Here is a 22132-nt window from a genome sequence, read left to right on the forward strand (position 1 = left end):
TCTCCCTACTGCTAATAGGGATTTTCCCTACCTACAAAACAGAGCTAAGGGTGCTCATCCATCATCAAAATCAAAAGTAGTCCTCTGTCCAAACCTAATCGCTATCCGGCTATCTTATAGTTTGAAAACCAATGAGAAACTGTGTTTCTAATATTAGATTACATGTTTTAGAGGTAGGCATATGTTATCCACCTGATAGTGGGCAGCCAATCACAATCCTATTTTCTATATAAAATATGTCTAGATGTTCCCCTTAAACCAATCCCGACCCTTGATAGGTTATTCCTTATTACCACATAGTATGATGTCACCTCTGACGTATTTTTGATATAAAAGCTATGATTTGTGTGAAGATCGCTGAGTGAACCTGAGTGTACGTCCATCGATGTTTCATTGTAAACACCATGTTTTAGTTCATTGTTAATGAAACAGTACTTTTTATTTTTTTCGGTTATTTGGATTTGGAGTTATTCTGTGTGATACCATTCATTACATATGCACTTTCCTAAAGGGCCCTAAGCTCAAATGGTAGCGATGTGGATGGTTTAAAGATCCAAACAAGTTCAGCTTCAGATTTATGGATGATCGGGCAACCTCTGCTATTAGCTGGATGAACGTGGAGTTTCCTGTGTAGAGCGGCCAAATAGAAATAAACTTGCAAGAAGAACCGAGATGGTGGGCAGGTCCTTCTTTGAAGAAATCACTGCTCGGTTTCCACGGGCACTCTGCGGACGCAAGGCGAAGTGGTCGGATTGGAGGAGGAATTGATACTGGAGGCCTCGAGTCGATTAATGAATAGTGAGTACACTAAGGGGAATGGCAAATAAAGGGCTGGGATTGTGATAATTTTGAGTAACAGGGAATTATTGTGAAGATAAAGAGATACCGCGTAGCAGTCCTAATTCAAGGGAATTGGAAGGAGACATTTAAAGCTCCCACTGGAGTAGACAGAAATATAAAACACACAGGTCAGGACCGTGTAAAGTAATGTCTCAAACCCTGTACAGGGTAAAAAGTAACCGCGAGGGAAGAAGTGATCACAATGTTTTATAAAGTGTAATGTGTGACTAGTCTAAATGTTGTTTGTTGAGTAAAATATCGTGGAGCGATATAAATTGTGAGGGTTGAAAAAATAACAGTGATTAAAGATAAAGTGTAGTAAAACGATTGGCGCCAATCAAAAGAATAGATAGGGCAGTGAAATAAAAGGATTGAGCAGCGATTGATGGTGCTCACTCAAATTTGTTTTAAAACATTACAAATTGTGATTTAAGTCTAGGTAAAAGGTTTATTTAACGATCTGGTAGGTATTGACAGTCAATTGAGAATTGTCATTATGGGGGATACTCCTCTCATGCACCTATGCAAGACACTACCAAAACATATGCCCGAGCTCAAACAGTACAGTTTCAAGTTATGGTCTCCCATGCATGGGCGTGGGTTAATCAACCCCCTACTGGTGTAACATTGGAGGGAACGTGTATCAGGGCGTCTTTGTTTTGTAGCAGAGGATGCCCCATTGGAGTTGGCCCTCTACCATGGTCACTACAACACCTTTTACTGTCCTTGTCCAAGATGGTTGGATCTGGAAGAACCTAAAGATAGAACGACAGATCCCATAGCATGTCTTGAGCGTCCCTGAGGATGATCACATGGTGAGAAGGGAGAGTCTCCACCATATGTTAAGGTAATTGCCGACAAAAAGACAGACAGGGACGATTATCCCTGCCATGGATACACTCGTAGTGGGATCTGACTATGGGATGGGGTTCACCCAGTTCCCCTTAGAGAAGGGGGAGCAAGACCGCAATACATTCCATCGCCACAGATGGACAAGGATAACTTAAAATACAAGCTCCCTTTTTGACTTCGGGGCTGGGAAATGGATGTATGAATTAGAGAAAATGACAGGAGGAAATACGCTGGGCATAAGGGACATAAAAGGTCTCCTGGCAGCCATTCTTGGAGACAGGGCTGATGACATGTGGAGGAGAGCAGGATATTCAAGTGTGACTGTACAAAACACGGCGCATGATGGAGTGCCATTTAATCATTATGAAGCAGACATTTAGAGGGCTCTCAGGGTTGAATATCCTGACGCATAGTATATGGGTGCAAATATGACACGCAAAATGAAATAAGATGAAGACCCTATAGCTTATATTCAAGATATTCAGGAAAAATGGCAACTTGAAACGTGCGTACTGTGGGAAAAGTCAGTGGCATTATTGTACCACATTTTATGTCAGGGGTTGCCTGAGTCAGTTCAGAGGCAGATGAAAAAACAAGTGGGGATGGAAGCAAAGCCATGTGCTGAGATACAGTTGACAATAGTACAACATTGCCAGTTATTACAAGAAAAGAACAAGAAGAAAGATGAGAATAGAAAGATTGAGGAAGACAAGTTAGTTCAGAAAAAGTTGTCAGAATTGGCCATAGAAGGGGCGTTATTGACAAGAGGAGAAGGAATGGGAATGCAGGAAACAATCGGTACATCACAGGTAAATAATCCATGCCCGATGGACAAAGGTGGTTATGGTTTACGCCGCGAGGCAGAGGTATGGTTTATAGGGCAAGAGGAGGTGGATTTTGGAATAACCAAGGTGGATTTCAAAATACACAGAATGAGAACCAGAGTGCCCAGGGAGGATATAACCAAGCGGGGATTAACAGAAGGGTTCCCCCAATATGTTGGAATTGTGAATGACAGGACATATTGCGTGCCTATGCGGGGAGCCAAGGGAATGTACAAAACGGCCAGTTTTCCAGAGGGGGGGACAGCTTATCCTCCGCTCTACAGCACACAGACCAGAGAGTGCTTTGGCCAAGCTCACACATCTTATCGGGCACAAGCACTGCAAGTACAGCAGGTGCCACAGCAGGGACAAGTACAAATGAATTCACCACAAGGGCAGTCGCAACAAGCCCCTAGGCAGACACAACAGTATGCAAATACAGGACAAGTACTGATACCTAGAATAGGAGGTGTCGCTGTGGTAGGAGAAAATCCATTCACAGTGACTGGGTTGAGCTTTTAGCCACAATAGGACAGCTCACAGAGTGACTTGATGTGTTAAGTACTATCTGTGACACCAGACCCCCAACAGGAACCAAGGGTCGATGTGACGATAGGAAGCAAATCATTTTCTTTTCTTGTAGACACTAGAGCAACACATTTGTGTATACGAGAGGGAAAATATCCTTTTACTAATGAATTACCAGTCTCCATAGGAGAATGCGAGATGTCCGTTCCTCTGCTATATTCACGACAGACACCGGTTAACATTTTAGGAAGAGATTTAATGACAAAACTTAACATGACGATTTCATTTACTGATCAAGGAATAGTGTGTTCCACACCAGGAATACAGTATTTAAACGTGGGAGAGTTCACAGTGTAAGTGTCTCTGCGAGGCATTCCAGTAGATCCAGAGATTTGTCTATATGAGGTAAGCATTTTACTGACGTGGCTGCCTGGCCGGTAGGAAAGATTGTGAGGATACCTGATAAGTTTTTATTTAGACCACAAATTCCTATGGATGAGGGTTGGCAGACTATTCCTATAGAGTTGGAATCAGCTATAGTACGAAAAGAAATGGTAATGCTCAAATAGACGATGAGGGTAGACCATGGAGAAGAGTGATCGCTCTTGAGGAGGGGTACAGACTGAATCACGTAACTTATGACGAAATGTTCAGGGAAGACTGAAGCGATGATGAAGTAGTTCTCTTCATGAGCATTACATATTGGATAAGGATAGAGAAAAGTGAAGCCCTGCAAAGAATTCAACCAGCATTTTTCAGGAGGATCTTGAAAAGGTGCTGTGTGCCCTATGGACCACAGGCCCCCATGATGTAGGTTTATTGAAGGGGATAGGACAAGTTGAAATAAAGCTTAAGCCAGGAGCAATTTTACCCCCGAACAAAACAGTACCCCCTGTCTCGAGAAGCTGATGAAGATATATATTAGACTATTTCAGCATTGATGAATCAGGGGATTCTGGTGCCATCAGAGTCATCATGTAATACTGCAGTGTATCCGATTTAAAAAATCTAAAGGAGGGTCGTGCAAATTTATCCAGGATTTGAGACCTCTTAACTCGATTGTAGATGCTGAGTTTTCTTTTAGTTCCTAATCTGACGACAATATTGTGTAGTATCCCAGTAGAAGCTCAATACTTCATGGTGATCGATTGGAAAGATTTGTTTTTCTCGATCCCATTGCATAAGGACTCCCAAGACTTGATTTAATTTACATTCCGCCAAAAGAGACTAAAACTTACTTGTTTTCCTCAAGGGTATTTTGTGTCCCCATCAATTTTTAACAGAGTCCTACAGATCAATCTAGGCAATATCGATCTCGAAGGTGTGGTGATCCATGACGTCGATAACCTATTGATTTGCAGTAAAACAGAGGATGAGTGTAGACAGGACTCTATCTGATTAATTACTATTTTAGCAGGTAAAGGATATTAGGTGGACAAGGAGAAGATACAGTACTGTCAAGAAGAGATTTTATACATAGGTCAGTTGATTTTGCATGAAGGAAAGAAAGTCACACATGAGAGGGCTGAGGAGATAATGAAAACATCTTCAGGTATTTGAGTTATCACTTTTTCACGGGCTTTGGAGCAATAGTGACCCTAATTTACATTTGGGTGTTACACATCTAATCAGATTACTTGGAACAGTTGCTCACGTTAAGACAATACAACTAATTTTCAAAACGAAGATACATCAGGATTATTCTCAGAAGAATAACACAACTTAAAATGGAAAAGAAGTTTATTTTATAGCAATTCTGTAGAGATTATCTGGTGAATGCCTTTTGAGGAAGGAGGACAGAGGAAAGCCAGTTTTTCAGAGAGACTTGTAAATAGATGTTTATCATAAATCTTCCCCTTAAAGATAACCTTGGGTAGCCGACAGGGGCCTAGCCACCCCAACCCACTTTCGTACCAGCTAAATAGGCATAAACGCATTTTCGAAATCCTTCCTTCACCTCTTACATGTGTGACTACGGTCTTCCGAATGGCGTTTAACCCCATACCAAGGCCATACCAATGGCCATAGGCGCTAAAAAAATGGCATATAACATAACATTATGTCTTCAAGTCAGAAGTTAAAAACCAGAAGAGGGAGTTTATTACTGTATCGCCTTCCCATTTTCCCCAAGGACTAAGTTCTAATGAACTTAAGATTGATAAACTGCTGGTTTCCTAGGTCTCGGGGAATCTGTAGGTCCAGCAGCTCCCACTGAACCTTAAAGACTGCCGACCGGATACACGGTTTCTTGATGCTGGGAGGCAAAATTAGGCTGTGCAGGACAGCAGAAGGATTACATTGACATAAATAGACTGTTAACGGCCTTACAGAAGGTCAGGTGATTGTCAATGGCTTTGGATGCTGTGGTAGAGAGTTTGATCAGCAGAGAGTCAGGAGCAAGGAAATTCAGTTGCTAACTTGGGACTCTTGTGATATAAAAGGAGGATGAATGAAGGATGGAGTAAAGTCCAGAAATACCCAAATCATAAGAGAGAGGGCCCAGATAATTTTACTGAATAACATTCAAAATACAATCTGTTGCGGGTTAGGAGTCTGACACAAAGACATTTTTACTGTTTTATTTACATAACAAAGAAAATGCCGAACTCGCCCTATTGCTACAGGGATGTTCCCTGCCTAACCACACTAAGGGTGCTCGTCTGTTGTCAAAAGTCCCAAGAAAAATGTCCTCCGTCCAAAAAAACGACTTCTATCTGACCCTACCACTAGAACTAATACTAGAAAATTGACGGAATATGCGTCTTCTGGAACTTCCCTTCAGCTGGACGTCTCTGAGCTTTCTTTCATGGTTTTATCCAAATGCAACAAGTCTTAGCTGAAACCAAGTCAATAGAGACTATTCTTATTGAATCACAGTGTCTTTTTCATGAGATATTGTAACTCCTGGTATATAGTCATAGGTAATTTGATTTTCAGAGTCTCTTGTTAAAGAATTCAAATGTTCACCAGCAAGTATATTTGGTAACTTTCTTAAAATGTTTCCCAATATTCTTATTTGTGCACTTTGTGACTCACAGTCAACCTTGTAGTTCATTCCAATTAATGTGTATGTTCCCGGTTGCATCCCCCTTCTCAGTGCTTCCCAGGTACCTTATCTCGACATGGGTGGCTTTTCGGGGTTTGACATCTGTCTCCTCACTCCTGGTTTCACGGCGTAATCGTTCTCAGTGTTCCGCTATGTGTTAGCTTACTTGGCATTGGTCTGCCATTGTGAGGTTTCATCTGGTCTCTGCATCGTTGGTCGGGCCACAGGCTCACCACGGCTTGTCTGCGTCACGCCACCATGTCGCACAGTCTCCCAGACTCTGTCCTAACAGTGTCTTCTTTACTGTACACTGCGCTGGACCTCTGGCATCTTTCTTTTGGCATTCTTTCCTTCCTGGATTGCTGCAAGGTCTATGATTCCACACTGCTCCCCCCTCCAAGGCGTAGTTACATTAGAGGGCTTCCCCTGTGTATGTGTTTCTCTCCTCCTCTCTGATCGATGCATCCGAGTTATATACAAGCTCACACTCAAGGGGGTGTTCCCTTTTCCTCCATGCTTCATGTTTGATCCATCATTTCCTGGAGCAAACAAAAGGAAGGCATATTACTTGTTACTGGTGTTCAGGGGTGGCAAGGCGAGGAAATAATTGGAGGTGGGCCTCGTGCTGAATGGGCAGATAGTGGAACATGTAAACACTTATGATTACCTTGGGTTAAGAACTATGGATGATTTCAAAGGGAACACGCCAGTTGCAAGATCACGTGTAACGTTAGGAAGATAAAGTGGTGCACTGTGAGGTTCACTACTGAATTGATAGTGCAGCACTTAGCATTAGACTGTAAGCATTTGAGCTTCAGGTGAGGCAGGCCACCCTGTAGGGAGCTGAGCTGTGGGGTGTTAACTGAAATAAATTGACAGTTCTGGAGAACAAGCTCTGAAGAATATCCTAGGACTCACCAACAGTGCCCCGAATGTGCTTGTTTTATTTGGAGGTTCACCTGCCAAGACTTGAATCCTTATGTAAATCCAAACCAGTGTTTTTCTGGATAAGGATTTGGACTACTCCAAGGCTATCCAGATCTAGAGAACCCCTTGAGGGAGGTACTGCCAACTAACAACATGATGTCCTCATGTCGCAAGTTGGCATTGCCTAACTTCCATGGTTCACACATATAAAAAAGGAGCTTCAAAACATAGGGCTTCCAGAATACTGGTATACACCAAATGTATTGATGGGAACACAAAGCTGCTTGTTAAAAAGCCTATAGGGCTAAAGCAATGACTGAGGTGTTGAGCACCATTAGCCAATCAACCCAGCTCGGTGAAACATGATTTAGGCTATAAGGTATATTTGGATAATATATAATGAATGCTTTGTATAGTAAGTTTTGTCCGGGTATTCTCCCAGTTGCGTATTTGTGCCACCAATGGAATAGCAGTGTTTCTGATGCATGTACGGTATGCCTGCCCAAAACGGAAAGTGTGATTCATTGTCTGCTGATATATCCTTTTCACTTAGATTTTTAGAAAAGATATTTAAAACCCCTCTTCTTCACCAGAAATACTAGAACAACCACACAAATGGTGGAATCATGGCGCACCTCGAAAGATCACTTAGCGCTACATTCTGTGGCCAACTATTTATATAAGGCATGGAGAAAGAGGAGATCTAAGCTTGCTTAACCTGGTGGGCACACAGCATATATTCTAACTTGAAGATGAATAGGCACCTTACAAATATATGAATTCTTTGTTTTAGAAGCACAATTGCACTTTCCAGAAGGTATCCTTATTATTACTATTTGCTGCTATTCTTCAATGTTTTTACTGAGGTTATTGATGTTTTAGATTTAGCAAGATGACATTAGATGTATCAGTGTGATATATTTTCTTTGTGCTCTTGTGGCTTCACCGGAATAAAGCTAATGAAGTAGGGTTACTGAAGTTAAACCCATAAAGGCAGACAGTGTTGTTGGTATTGGGAGTAACTTGTGGTAATGAGAATCCTTGTACCCTAGAGGGGAGTGCGAGAAACCAGAGGGTGTCTCACTTTGTAGTCCTCGGAGATGTCTCTCTCAGGTAGCCAGGGCACGCCCATCGCCTTTGGATCCAGACCCTGGGGGTGGACCACTGCAAGAGGATCATCTGGGTTGGGGGTTTACGGGGAGTGGAGGTGAGGCAACCGATGGTGAGACGCAGTATTCCCCCCTTTCCTGTACCCATGCCCCATCCTCCAACATCCCAACTCCCCTCCCTCCCTTCTACACAAACACTGGGCCGAGGAAGAGGGTGACTGAGAGTAAAGAAGCTAACAGTTGTATATCTCATTGGACATGGCCAGCTAATCGAGTCAGGCACTTGACTTTAATCACATACATCTGATACCCATTAGCTCTCCCCACACGGATAAAAGGCAAAACGTAGAGACACACTCAGACCAAGGTGGAACACGAGAAGGGGCAGATCTTCCAGGGCGAAGGCGAACCTACTGGAGCAGGACAACCGAGGGATTAGAGCAAAGGGTAGGGAAACCATTAAGATCCCTGCAGGAGGTTGTTCCTTCTGGGAAGCTGTGAAGGAGACATGGAGAAAGCCAAATCGCAGACAAGAGGAAACCTGCATTATGTTTCACGGATGCCAGCGACCCTCCCAGGTGAACGACATAATGGGGGAGGTGAGGCCAAGCCTGTGGCATTAGCCTTGACTTGTGAATCAAAGCTGCAAAGACAAGGAAGGAACGTGCACAACCGGTGAGTTAGTGAAAGACATGAAAGGCCGGTTTGTATCAAGGAAAGATTGAAGCCGCAACAGTGTATCTCACAAGTGAAGGTTGCGCACATGCTGATGGTGCAAAAACAAGCTAACCAATGATGAACTTTTAAGTGTTTGATAACTGTGAAGCCAGTGATACAGAGTAGCTGAGTGGTCCAGCGAAAGGAAGTAGCCCACTCGAAAGTCTCAGCAAAATGTATAATGTTTTGTTATAAAGCGGCAAAATGAACGAACTCTGAAATGCGTTCTGGTCAAGATTAACTCTGGTAAAAGGGGAAGTGAAAAGGTGAATGTGTCATGATGCCTACCTCCAAGGAGCCAGGACCGACCCAGCAACCCCAGAGGCAGGCATCATTTCCCCCAGGGAAGTGCCAGCGGGCCCAAGCTGGGGCCCTTTGGACACAGTCCTGGCGCCTTAGGCACCAGGCTCATGTTGGACCCCTGTCCTGGCGCCGTAGGCGCCAGGATCATAAAGCTAGACATGTGTTCAAGTGTTTCAATGTACACTTACCTGATGCAGACCATGCTGCTACATCCAGGCCCTCTTGAGGCCTGAATGGAACTACTTTACCTGTGGGACTACTTTCCACCTGGGTGTGGTCGGGGAAGGATACATACCTGATCGGTGGAAGGATACATACCTGGAACTTCTTCCAAAGCTATTTAAACCACGCCCGATCAGCAACTCACGCTTCGCGTTGTTCTGCTCCTCGCAGCTGGACGCTCACCGTGTCAGCTCCTGCATCTGGACTTCAGCCACGCCTGTCAGCATCCTGGGTCACCTGCTAAGAGAGAATTGGAGAGAAAGAAGACCTTACCTGCTAAAGCTGCATCACGGAGACTTCACATCGACGATCCTGAAAGGGAAGACATCATTTTTAAAAGCATTTCGCTTCGATCGCTGCAGCGCTGCATTTCACTCACCTTTCCTGGGCACCTCCATCTTCAGCAGCGGTCATCCGGATCCGCAGCCACTTCCCAGAGCCTAGAGAGAAAAAGACAAGAACACAAGGTGAGAGAAGGAAGGGAATAGGAAAAGCTCAGTTTCCTTCTAAGACTTACCTGTTGGGTCATTCCCATTTCATTTCAGGTCCTGCCGCTTCCTGGCATTCCGAACCCTGGCCCCTATGGGGAAAAAAGACAAAGACATTGAATGAGCGAATGCAAAGACATTACCCAAACGCTCATCCAGAACTTACCTGTCATTTACTGGAACTGCACGTTTCACTTCGGGTCGGCGCCATATCTCCGGCATTCCGAACCCCGGCCCCTAAGGGGAAAAAGACATAAGCGTTAGCGCTTGCTGCAATAAGACAATGAACATTATTATTAAGCTTGAACTTTTGAACTTGCTACAGAACTCTTACCGCGCCTTACCTGAATAGTCAAGCTTATTTGAACTCCCATCAAACCTTAATCCAGTGAAGTAACTGGGTTTCAATGCACCCCTGCATCAGAAGCAGGATGGAGAACTCATCCTTCCAGACCCTAAGGTGAGACTTCACGGGGAATCGTGGAAGGGTATCGTGGAGGGTTGGAAGGGAGTGGGAGGCTTGAGCATTATTCCGTCAGTAGGTAATACTCCCTTTTCACGCACAGGGGAATATACCTGCGAGTCAGAGAAGCCAGAGTAGAGGGGCCCTACCTGTCCATCCTCAGAGTCCTGCGCTTCACCATTGAAGAAGCATCAGCACTCGAAGCCAGACCTGTGCCTCCGTGGGAATCAGGTGAGCGTGACAGAATGCTTCAAGAGAAAGATTTCTTTTAACTTTTGCGCTTATGATACTGAACTACCAAGACCAAGAGACACTGGGGCAAATAACATAAAGAGTGTGAGCTGAAGAGAAAGTAAAAGTGGTCCTGCAGAGGTCTATGGTGAATGGCTTGCACATTCGAAGGTCTTTGAAATCAGAAAAGGGTCCGAGCCCAACTGAGGGAGACAAGAAGAGTGATAAGTTAGGGGAAGGCAACCCCTAACGAATGTGAATTAAACTTCGGTAAGGGAACCCGTGCAAGTGCTGTGATTGCAAGTTCCGAGCCCGGCTAAGGGAGATCTTTGTGAACTGTTAAAGTTTTGAGAGGTCCGCGTCTGACGGAGGGAGACCTACGTGAACTTTTTGTTGAATGGTGAAATAACTTTTGGAATGCTGAAATAAGTGACTTTAACGTGGAAGGCCGTTCTGAACTGCCTTTGTTTTGAGACCTGAGCCAAAGTGTGTCATCCTGTCTACGGGAGCTGCCTTACTCTGTGCTGTCCATCGTGCGCAGGAGATCTGACTCAGCCACTTTCATCCTTTGTTATAACACTGATTTTCCTTTGCATACATATTCCCCTATGCACACTTTTTGTATGAGAGATGGGGCAGGCCTTAGGTTTTGTTAGTATAGGCCATTTTGATTTGACAAAGACTGACTAGGACTGTGTTTACTTTGTTATCTGATGGTAGAGTCTACTCACGTCATAGCTATACGGCAAATCAGGAGTTTCTCCAAATCACACACATCTAATAGATGTTTTGAAACTTGTAACTGTCATACTTGTAATACCATGCCACCCTTACAGGAGTCAATAAAGTCAGGTCCCACTTGCCCAGACCCCTAGTGAGGATCTTGCGGAGCGGGTTCACCTCCCTAGCCTCAAAGTGAGTTGCTCCCCCTCGGGATAAGAGCTGAATACTCTCAATTCGTCACAAATCGCATGGTAAGTAGTATGAATGCGTTGCTTTTTTCATGATGCGTGTGAGGCCACCGTGCTTAGTACTAAAATACCTTCTTCAAATGAATTCTATTGGCTGAGATGTGAACCAGTGTATAGATTGATCAAATGATCAAACATTACTGTCTGGACTCTGGCACAAGGATTTTTGGTCAATTTATTGGGGAAAATATGGCTCAAATCTGATTTGGGCTTCGATTTGTGCTGGCTTACAAACCAAATATAAAGTGAGCTTAACCAGTTAAGGGCACTCCTATTTTTATTAGCTCTTCGTTCCTCATGTCCTATGCCAACTGAATGAATATGTGTATTTGACTTGTGTTGGGATATATGGCGTTGTGACCAGTGCATGGTGGTGGCCACTACCGACACATTCGCTACATGTTGGAAGCTACCGTTCTAGTGCGCTGCGGCTTGACACGTTTGTCTGACCCCGCTAGGTCCTTTCCTCTAGTTTGTTTCCTGCATGTCCTTCGAAGCTACAGTCTGGTGGAGCTCCAGGGGACCGTGAGGCTTTCTCCCTGTGTGTGTCCATTGTTGCATTATCTCAATGGAGGATGGGAGTGTTTGTTACAGTCTCTGGGGCTGCGGTGGGCTATAGGAGGTATTTTTGACCTGGCGTGTGTTGGCTTCACTGGCGATGTCATGCCTCTGGTTGATTTTGCCTTGTATTTTGCCCCGCTTCCTGCCTGCTGTATATCTGAGCTGTGATTGTAATGGGTAAGGTTTTAGTATCAGACTTCCATATTTAGAAACAGAGAACCTTTGAAATTGTGTTAAATATAAGTGCTGGGAGGCAATAAGATTTGTTATGCTCTGAAGTAGCCAAGAGATTGAGGAGCTGTAGGTTATTTTGGCTGTAGCTGAGCTGTGGCGTCGTACTTGCTGTGTTGAGGTATAAAACTAGATGAACAAACCTTCACATTTTTTGAGTACTTCCAGTTTTTTTTAAATATGCCTGTTTGCAGAGTACCTGTTTCCAATAAGGTACCTAATTCAGTTTCGGACAAACCAATGTTAAATTCATTACAAGTAGGGATAAGTAATGAACTTGCACATGATTCATCAACACTTAATTCTGGATCCCCAGCTTCAAGTGGAAGCCATAGTGGACTATCGGAAATCCTGGCCTTAAGTGCCCGGAGAAGAAGACATCTTCAGGAGAAGTGACCTCAATGCTCGACTATGGAGAATGCTGAAGTAGACCGAGACTCAAATCTTATTACGATTTATGTAATGGCAGTAAAGGAGGCAAATACTAGGTTCTCAGACTCCCAATTGGCTTGTAGTGAAGCTCTATCAGGAAATAAATTGCCACTTCTGTTGATTTTATACCTCCCCACAAGTCAGCTATGCAGTCTCTGACTAAAACAATGGAGGGTGTCATTTCTGAAGTTGTATTTGCGGTCTGTATTTGTGAAGGGGCTGATGATGGTTCAACTACTGCAGTTCAGTGGCAGCATATTAAGGATCTTATCATACACGACCTTAACGCATGTAGCTGATTTCAGTGCATGGGTAGATTCCCTGGACACTGGGGATCCTCTGGTACACACCTTAAAATTGGATATATCTTGTCAAACGGACGCAAGTCAGGCTAAGGTTGATCAGCTCTGTCAAACAAATCCAGTTGAACCTGCTGATTTTGAAATGCTTATTTAGGAACCCAAGGATATTGGGATAAAGCAGGTGGATCAATTAAAGTCTATTATCAGCACTTCAGCAGAACCCGACCGCAATGTGGTTCCAAATACTGGAAAGAATGTTGAATCTAGGGTTGTGTCTGATATTACATCCATTTCTCCACCTTCAAAGGACATCCAAATAAGGAAATTACATATGCCAACGCCGAGCACTCCAAGGCACCAGAAGCCAGGGAATCCCTTAAAAATAAAGTCCTGAACTGGCTGCATCAAAGAGTAGGCCAAAGCTGCATCAGAACTCAGGACCTAAGAGTCCTTCATAGGGTGCATATTAATAACTGGTGCTCCTTGGATAATACTGAGTGCATTGTTATTGGGTGCGGCCAAAGTAACCTACCAATGTTTTTGAGCAAATACAAAAATGTTAGTATTTTGTCATCTCCCACTAATCTCAGTTATTCTGGACTGATTCCTAGGATCCTCTGTAGGAATGTGGCTACAAGTCTGAAACAAATCTAAAAACGTTATTTTTATTGATTGTGTATACTTAGAATTTTTAATGATTTTGGTCTGACTATCCCTAGTTTATGTGTGATGATGTTTATGTATGTCTGTTTTGTCCCATCGCTATTATGCCTACGGGCCTTTGTCTATGCGCTATATTAATAAATAATATAAACTAAACACGTTATGGTTGCTTTACGAACCGTAACTGGCAAACTTGTAGGGGGTTGTTTTGTGCTGTAACCATAACGTCCCTTTAATAACAGTTGTACCTGCCTTTCAATGGTCTTTTTAATGTAAAAGTAACCATATCATCCCTTTAGCCAAATATGTTTTGCTAAATTGTGTAGGATTTTGTATTGATATGCACTATCATATCTGGAGTGCCCACTGGTAATTTGGAGAATGAATTTGGGCCATGTCCTCGGCTCTCCCACGCCACCCAATGTGCCCACTGGGCTTGGCCTCTGGCCATTACCACTAGCCACTTTGCCCAGAGCTTGGCAAAAAAATCACCAAACATAGACAAATTAGGACATTCCTTTGGCCCATAAACCACCCAGATTGGATATATTTAAGTTAGCCAAACTGGTTGTCCCATTCAAAGGCCTGGACTGAGTTCACAATTGCAAATTCTTAACACAGGACCCTAAAAATGGTCCTGTGGGATGATGAATAAGGTTTACGAGTTGGGCTCATTATGAGTCCGGCTGTAACCCTGGCAGTGCTACCGGCGGATTGCTGCTGGACTCGTAACATTTTACCGACACCTAGTTTGCCAGGGCCACTACGACATTACAAGTCCCGTCGGGCCGGCAAGCTAGGTGCCGGTAAATGTTGCTCCCCATTCCTGTGCAGTCCTATAGGTTCCTAACGGTGCAGGTGCTTCCGGGAAGAGTCTGCCTTCCATGACCTCTATGACCGGCAGGGTCAGACCTGTCGGGCACAGCGGTCCTGGCAGTCAAACTTGTAATTTGCTGGTCCAGAAACAAGGGTGCCGGTGAGCTTACCTTTTTAACAAAGCGTTTGATGAGTGTGCAATTGCAGAAGCGTCAGCCAGCACAACACAGCACGTTGTGGAGACAACACAACAACTTGACAAATCACAATGCGGGTGAAGCAGATAGTGTTGCGTTCACATAGCGAGACACTGTGCATCACAAACGTGCACAGTAAGTGGAGCTCCATCATGCACACTCGTATGAGCAATTCAGTCAGCCAGGATGAATAAATACCTTGTCCCCCCCCAGGACGCCCCCCGGACCTCAAACCTCCGAAACATTCCCAAAGCTACAGGCTGAGAACAATCCACAAGTTCTCCTACCCAATGTTTTGCAATAAGCAATCTCATCCGCCAGTCACACACACTTCCCTCAATATCCCTCACGCCCACAATGGGCCAAAACAGAAGCATTATAGGGCACAGAGCAGCGGTTTAAACAGTCTTTACAGCGTCATAGTGAACAAGAGAGTGTTTCATTCATAACCCTTTGGATCTTATGCCATGGACAACTGATACTTTTCAAAAATGATGTTAACTATTGCGCACACAAGAGACTAGAACAAAAAAGTTACATGTTCTGATAAATCTGCTGGTTTCGTGTTGCAGTGCGGTTTTAACAGCCTTATTATCCTCTCTTTGCTTTGGATTATTTGTCCTCCTCTGTCCCTATTGGAAGAATGTGGATAGGTTGGTGTGTACGAGTGGAGAAGATAATTTAATTGGGTGACTGAGGGCCTCATTACGAGGCTGGCAGTAGCCGTGCCTATAGGACAGGCACGGCTGCCGCTGGTATTCATTTTTTTCCGGCACCCGCGAATGGGCAATTATCGGGTCATGCTGAGTTTGGCAGACCCGGTAATTGCCCATTTGCTGTTGCCGGTAATGAGGGACTCATCCCCATTTGGCCCCCTAGGGCTGAATGGGAATGGGACGTTGTATGCACCGGCACCATTCAGACTGGTGCTGGTGCATCCGACGTGCTGTGCTCGCGGGTGCTGCTCTGCCCACCAGGTCAGACCTGGTGGGCTGACAGGTGCCCGCAGGCACAGCTCGTAGTATGGTGGTCCGGGAACTACAGTATCGGCATGCTTACCGGTACCGTAGTTCCCGGACCGCCATGATTGTAATGAGGCCTTGAGTGTTACTGAAAGTGCCCCAGAAGCTGTCATGAAGGTATGCATTTCAAGTTTGTCTGGGTTCCCTTCTTTGCCATGGAGTTGTTCAAAATTGTGGAAAACTGGTGCAACCAATTGTACAGACATGGATTCGAGGCACGTGATGTATCTTCCTAATAGGGTGCATACACTCATTAGGGATGATATTATGAAACCCTTCCCCTTGTAGTTTTTCGTCAAATGATGTTCTAGGCAAGGGTTCTGCTCTTGAAAAGAATAGACATAATGTCCTTAGTACTTCTTTGCTAAAACTAGTTGTTTAATGTTGCCTTAATAACAGTACTGTTGGTTATCACTAATAATGTACACATTTTTTATTTGTTAATTGGGATTGTAGCTAAATACGATTTTGAGCACCAGGATCCCGGATGATCATGTCTGCATGTAAGGGTTTGCAGAGTTAAGTAGCTGAAAAGAAAGGCACCTATGGAACTGCTCATGCCCTTAAGCACATTTCTCTTAAATTCTATGAGCGTTTAATTGCCACAGTGAGAGTCGTTAACACTGCACCAGTAAATTAAAGGATACCTAGTTTCCTTTGCCCTATTCAATTGGTACAATGAAATACGCGAGGTAAGCCACATGCAAGCTTCGTTTGTTCTAAACTTTTTCCGTTTGTACATTTTAGTCCATATTGGCTCGACTTGAATCTTTGGGAGTGCGGAAAGGAGCTCCCGTCATCAAACTTCAGAGCACCGATGAAGACGAGGTTCAAGACATCGAAGATAATGTAAGCATGATGGTTGGTTACAGCCAGTTGATGTTGCTAAAATGACAATTATTTCCCTCTTTAGGAACAATATTTTGAAGACTGGTTTCAGGATTTACTGTAGTTTAGTTGGTCAGCATCATTTCTGAGAGCCTGGTATTTACTATACCCTTAGAAATATTACAGCCTATACAGTGATCAGTCAGCAATCTTTCTATTGACCCATTCATGCAATTTTACTCAAATAAAATGAACCTCGTGATTTGATGTATTCCCACCCATAGCTACTTGAGTTGGAAAAGTCGTGGGCAGGGGGCAGTGATAGGGCAGCTTTATTTCTCTAAGAAGGTTAGCAGTAGGTGGAAGCTGCAGTGTGGCAGTGGACAGCTTCTACACTTTCTTTTGTATGGTCTTTAATGCTACCCTACACCACTGCTGGTCCATAAGACTGATTAAATGGGTCATTGGATTCTAGGAAGGGGTTATGGATAAGGGCGAACAGAAGAGCCCCTTCACAACATAAAATGTTGGATAGCTGAAGCCATCAACAAACGGATATAAGAGGTCACAAGTGTGTTAAAGACAACAAAAAATTGGCGGGTTCAACTCACCTTACCTGTGGCACGTTTGGAATCCCTTGGTCAGGGATACCCCTTTTGATGGCTATTCGTACACAATTATATACGTAGATCACTTCCTACATCTCAGTGATCTCTAAAAATGTAAAAGACGTGTACTGCTCATTTTTATAATATAATCAAAGGAGCAACATCACTGTAGGGTGCAAAATATTTGTATGAATACACATTTTTCCCTCTGGGATTTGTATATATGAATAATGAAATCTAGCTAGCAAATCATTGATGGTTTACATTAGTACATCATTACTGATTTTCAGCAAGCACCCTTAGCACACCATCACCAGTTGACACTATGTCCAATTGGCAAATATATGCCCACTTTGCAGATTATTGCCCAGCTAGCACCTCATGTCTGTTTTCCAGTTGACCACTTAGCACATCGCTGCGTGTTTACCTCAAGCACACTTTTCACTTAATGTACATATCCTGGCCTTCACTGCCCTCTCCAACTTGTTTTTATATTCTGCTTCCAGAAAATAGGAAAACCAATGATCCCCATGAGGAGTCTAGTACCTTGATGGGTAGTGAGGCTGCAGCAAGCATCAGGCACTGCAGTACATGCTCTGCCCCCGACCTCCCAAAGCAGTGTCTGCTTCTGGTTGTGATGGTCCGATTTGTCAGGCTCGGCCTACAAGTAGACAAGCATGGGTAGGGCCTCTGACAGTTTTTCCCCTCTGAACGTCTTCATGGCATATCTACATTATCTATAATATCAGCAAAGATATGATTTTAGTGTCTGTGAAATGACTAAATTAAGCTAGATTTTACATTGGCGCAATGTTATAATGTTATGGGTAGAAGCAACATCACAGTAACCACATGAGCTGTGGTGTTGGCAATGGAACTTGGAGCATCACCAATCTGCTAAATGTTCTGGTCCGAACAACACCATTTATTCTGGTCTTCGCTCCAGTAATGACAGCGACATAGGTTCATTGCACTTGCAGTCCACAGCACAATGACCAAATGGGGCTGGTCCTTCCTCTTGTGCATCGAGGCTTTCACCACCATAGCACTGGAACTACCACTAGCGCAAGTGTGGTCATTGTACAGTACTTAGACTCAGGAGAATACTTTCATTACTCCATTACTGAGACCAGAGCTAATCTGGTTCTTGCACTGGCTCTAAAACCAGCAACTTGTTCCTGTCGCAAAAGTAATCCCACGCCCATATTTACAATTCAGGTATAGCTCTAGTTTATACATGACCTGGCGACATGAAATGAAATAATGCAATTACCTCATGACATGATCACATGTATCAGAAATGTTTTGTCACCAAACCTATATTGTAATAAAAAAGGCAGTCTCTGAACAGAACTAGCTAAGCAACTGCAGACAGGCCATCAGATGAAATGTGGTGGCTCTCCATTCACCAAATGCATTATGGCTTTAAAGTATAAATAAAACCGATGTTACAATACGTTTTTTAATAAATGATAAAATCAAAGAATTTTACCATTTTCAATATAACTGATTTTCATAATTATGATTACGCAGGAAAGCAGCTTTTAGCGGTTTGAGTATGGCTGTTTTGGAGATAACCCCATTCTTTTGTGTGCTGTATAGTAAGGGCTAATTTATCCATCATTGGTCCATTTTTCCAAGCATATGTAATGATTACTGGTCAGGTGGTAACCAGAAACAGCAGGAGGAGGAAGCTGACATATAAGCCAGTTCACAATAGCATTATTGATTATTGTTCAGTGGGCAAGGGCAGTCCATGTAGTTAATGTCCTGGGGGAGGAGAGAGCCCTCAGCTTTGCCCTTCATCCTACCCAGTCATTAACTACATGGGAGTACCCTGTCCTTTGGCCAAGCTTCCTAAAATAGACTATTCATTTTACAAGAGTCCTAATAATTCTGGTTAACAACACTTTATTTCATGTCCCAACCCCGTGATTTTGTAGTTTTGGCTCTTGTTTCTGAAACGGTTGCTTGAGATCAGTATTTATTTTCACGCTTGAAACTCTGCATAAAATATAAATAAAACACATTTTCATCTTAAAGTGAATACAATTCCATTAAAACAGACATTGATCCTGATGCTTGGACTGTGTATGTTGAAAATACATTTGAATAAAGTTGGGTGGAAAAGACATTGATCTGTGGTATTCCTCTATTGTCTATCTGCCGAGCAGGATGAACTTTTTAGAACCCTTGCTTCTGTTCAACTAGTTGCACCTCGATATCGATGGCGGAGAAGCCGGTGGGGCCGTGGATGCCCTGTGGCCTTGAAAGAAGGAAGCATAAAAATGGGAGTGACTGAGTTTTCTGTCAGGTACATTGCATTGTTTTATTGTTTTTTCTAAACAGTACAAGTTGAGCATTGTGTATTTTTATATTGTTGCCTTTTATTGTTTTAGCTTCCTGGATAAGATGTATATACTCTCCTCCGAAGAAGCCTTAAGAAAGTTTATGTCAAATCCACGTCCTTTTCTTCTTCCACCTATGCCGTTTCCTCCTTGTAAGGTTGTGGTCTTTGGTCCACCCTTTTCTGGTAAAACAACTCTCTGCAACCTTCTTGCAGAGAAATACCAAGTAGAGGTAAGTGCACTTCCATTGTATCGCTAGTAGACGATATGCTTCATTTTAGTCAGTGTTGTCAATATGTGTGGGCCTGGTTGAAAGTTGGTTAACTGTGAAGACATGTACAATTAACCTCCTTTGAAGGTTTACAATGGTCTGTTAATTTTAGAGGAAGAAAAATGGAATAACAATTGTTAGCTCCTGACTTAACCACTAAACCCCCACTTATCCCACACAACGTTGGGAATTCCCCAGCTGGCAGGCTGACATGGAAATTGTTATTTAACAAATGTTGGCAAGGCCAATACGACGGGCCTTTTTACAATGTGCACATTTTGTATGAAGATGTGCTGCTGCCTGTATATCTTTTTGTACTCTGTAAATGAAACAATACTTCCATGTGGTAGGAGTCCCTGCAGATAGGGAAATGGTAGAATGTCTCCTCTCTTTACACTCCCTATTGAATCTAATTCCCACTGCTCGGATCTGAGAAGCTACCAGCACTTCTTAGCAGGACTACTTTATTTATTGGACAGGACCAATACTCTACAGCAGCGTTTGATTATATTTACGGTGAAGTAACTAAATATTTTTAATTCGGTGCTACTGATTATTATAGCTTCTATACGTTTATTGGGACATCAACTGCACTTCTCGGTAGGACAACTATATATAACATTTTTTGTAAAATAGTATATTTTATTAGTTTTACAGCAAAGACAGGCAATGTTATATGCCAAACCGAACAGAAACATGCAAAACATAAATGGACAGAGAAACCATACACCAGTATGGAATACTAAGAAAGATCTAAAACAAAAATGTAGATGGAGACAAATCTGGGCAAAATCAAAACCAAGTTTATAAATCATATTAAAGAAAAAAGTATGCATCATTCTCCCTTTCATTATGCATTGAGGCCCTCATCACAAGACTGGCGCTGAGCGGAAATAGCGTTGCCGCCGGGTCATGTGGCAGAATTAGCGCTGCATCACAACCTGGCGTGAACACGCCCGACTCCGGCAGTAACGCTATTAGCTCCTGCTGGAAACTGCGCCGAAATAAGGGTTACCACAGAAAAACCGGCGCTAATAGCACTACGGCCGGCAAACCCCAGTGCTATTAGCACTGGTGAGAATCAGTGGCCATTTTGAAAAACACAATCCATTAAATACTCCACTTCCTGCAGCTATCCGGTCCTGGAAAGAAGCAAGCATGTCCCAGGAGAGGATAAGAGGCAAGGTGGCAGAACATTGCCTGCGCAACCCCTAATTTAGTGCGGGAGAGCTGGTGGTCATCACAAATGAGGTAATATCCCACTGTGAGGAACTTTATGGCAGTCGGCAGCGGAAGACCACTGGACAGCGCAGGATAGCCATCTCGAATGCCACCTCCAGAAGGTGACATCAGTAGCAAGTGTACCCTGTGACAGAGAGGACTGCCGCAAGCAGTGGAACGACCTGTGGGTGAGGGTGCAGGGACTGCTATCCCAACACCACCAGGAGTCCCTGGCAGCTGGAGAAGGCACTCTACACCCACTGGTCCTCACCACCTGGGAGGAGAAATGCACTACGGTGCTGGACATCGAAGGGATAGAGGAAGCCGATAGTGCGTAGGTGGGTGCCAGCAGCCAGGATGAAGGAGGTGAGTCAATCCCCCCCCCAACACAAGTGCATGCATAAATGACAGCCCAGCATAAGAGGCCCCAGTGCACAGAGACACATGACAGTAGACCCAGAAGCTGGGCATGCCAACAGGGCAAAGTGATGGGGTGGTACATCAGCCACACTCCACAGTAGTCATGGGGCAGGGCACCGAGGGCACCCCTGAGCGTCACAGCAACGGGAAGGGGTGGCAAGTGACCCAAACAAATGCCATGTGCACCACACCCCTACTGGCGCACACTCTGCCAGCGGGATTGAAGTGCATGAGCGTCCACAACACCGTGCAGCAGTCACACAATCATGCTGGGGGACCAGTTGGCCTTCCCCATGTTGGAATGGCAGAGAAGCCACAGGGTAGTGCATGTTCCCCACATCCACATGTGCCCAGCCTGCTAATCACTGTGCACCACAGTGCAACCTTGGTGGCTTCATAGCAGTGCCCCATAGAGCCGTGAGGGTGCCATGGACTAAGCCAGCACCCCCACCATGTGAGTGACAGCCTTGGAGAGGGTATGAAGGACCACAAGCATGCATGCTAGACCTTACGTCTAGCATGCATGCTTGCCCCAGCCTAGCCCCAGCCTGGACACCCTGCCCTCCCCATACACAGACCAAAGAACAAGTGGCCATGTGTCACACTCTCATCACTACAAGCAGCCTCATGGTGCTGGGCCCACATGCAATCTCCCCTGACCAACCATGCCCATTTGCCCATATGTGTGGGG

General features: G+C 44.1%; 1 protein-coding gene across 3 annotated transcripts in view; it reads left to right on the plus strand.

The window, feature by feature from the left end:
* AK9 (adenylate kinase 9) overlaps window positions 1-22132 on the plus strand; it is a 1784103-nt gene that overhangs the window by 427774 nt on the left and 1334197 nt on the right. For all 3 annotated transcript variants that reach the window (XM_069606660.1, XM_069606662.1, XM_069606661.1), the window contains exons 11-13: window positions 16493-16594; window positions 19356-19495; window positions 19581-19761. In XM_069606660.1, coding sequence (XP_069462761.1) covers window positions 16493-16594; window positions 19356-19495; window positions 19581-19761 — 423 coding nt within the window. The remainder of the gene's footprint in view (window positions 1-16492; window positions 16595-19355; window positions 19496-19580; window positions 19762-22132) is intronic.

This window comes from Ambystoma mexicanum, chromosome 4p, assembly GCF_040938575.1.
Source record: "Ambystoma mexicanum isolate Mex_15411 chromosome 4p, UKY_AmexF1_1, whole genome shotgun sequence".
In the NCBI taxonomy this organism is placed as follows: Eukaryota; Metazoa; Chordata; class Amphibia; order Caudata; family Ambystomatidae; genus Ambystoma; species Ambystoma mexicanum.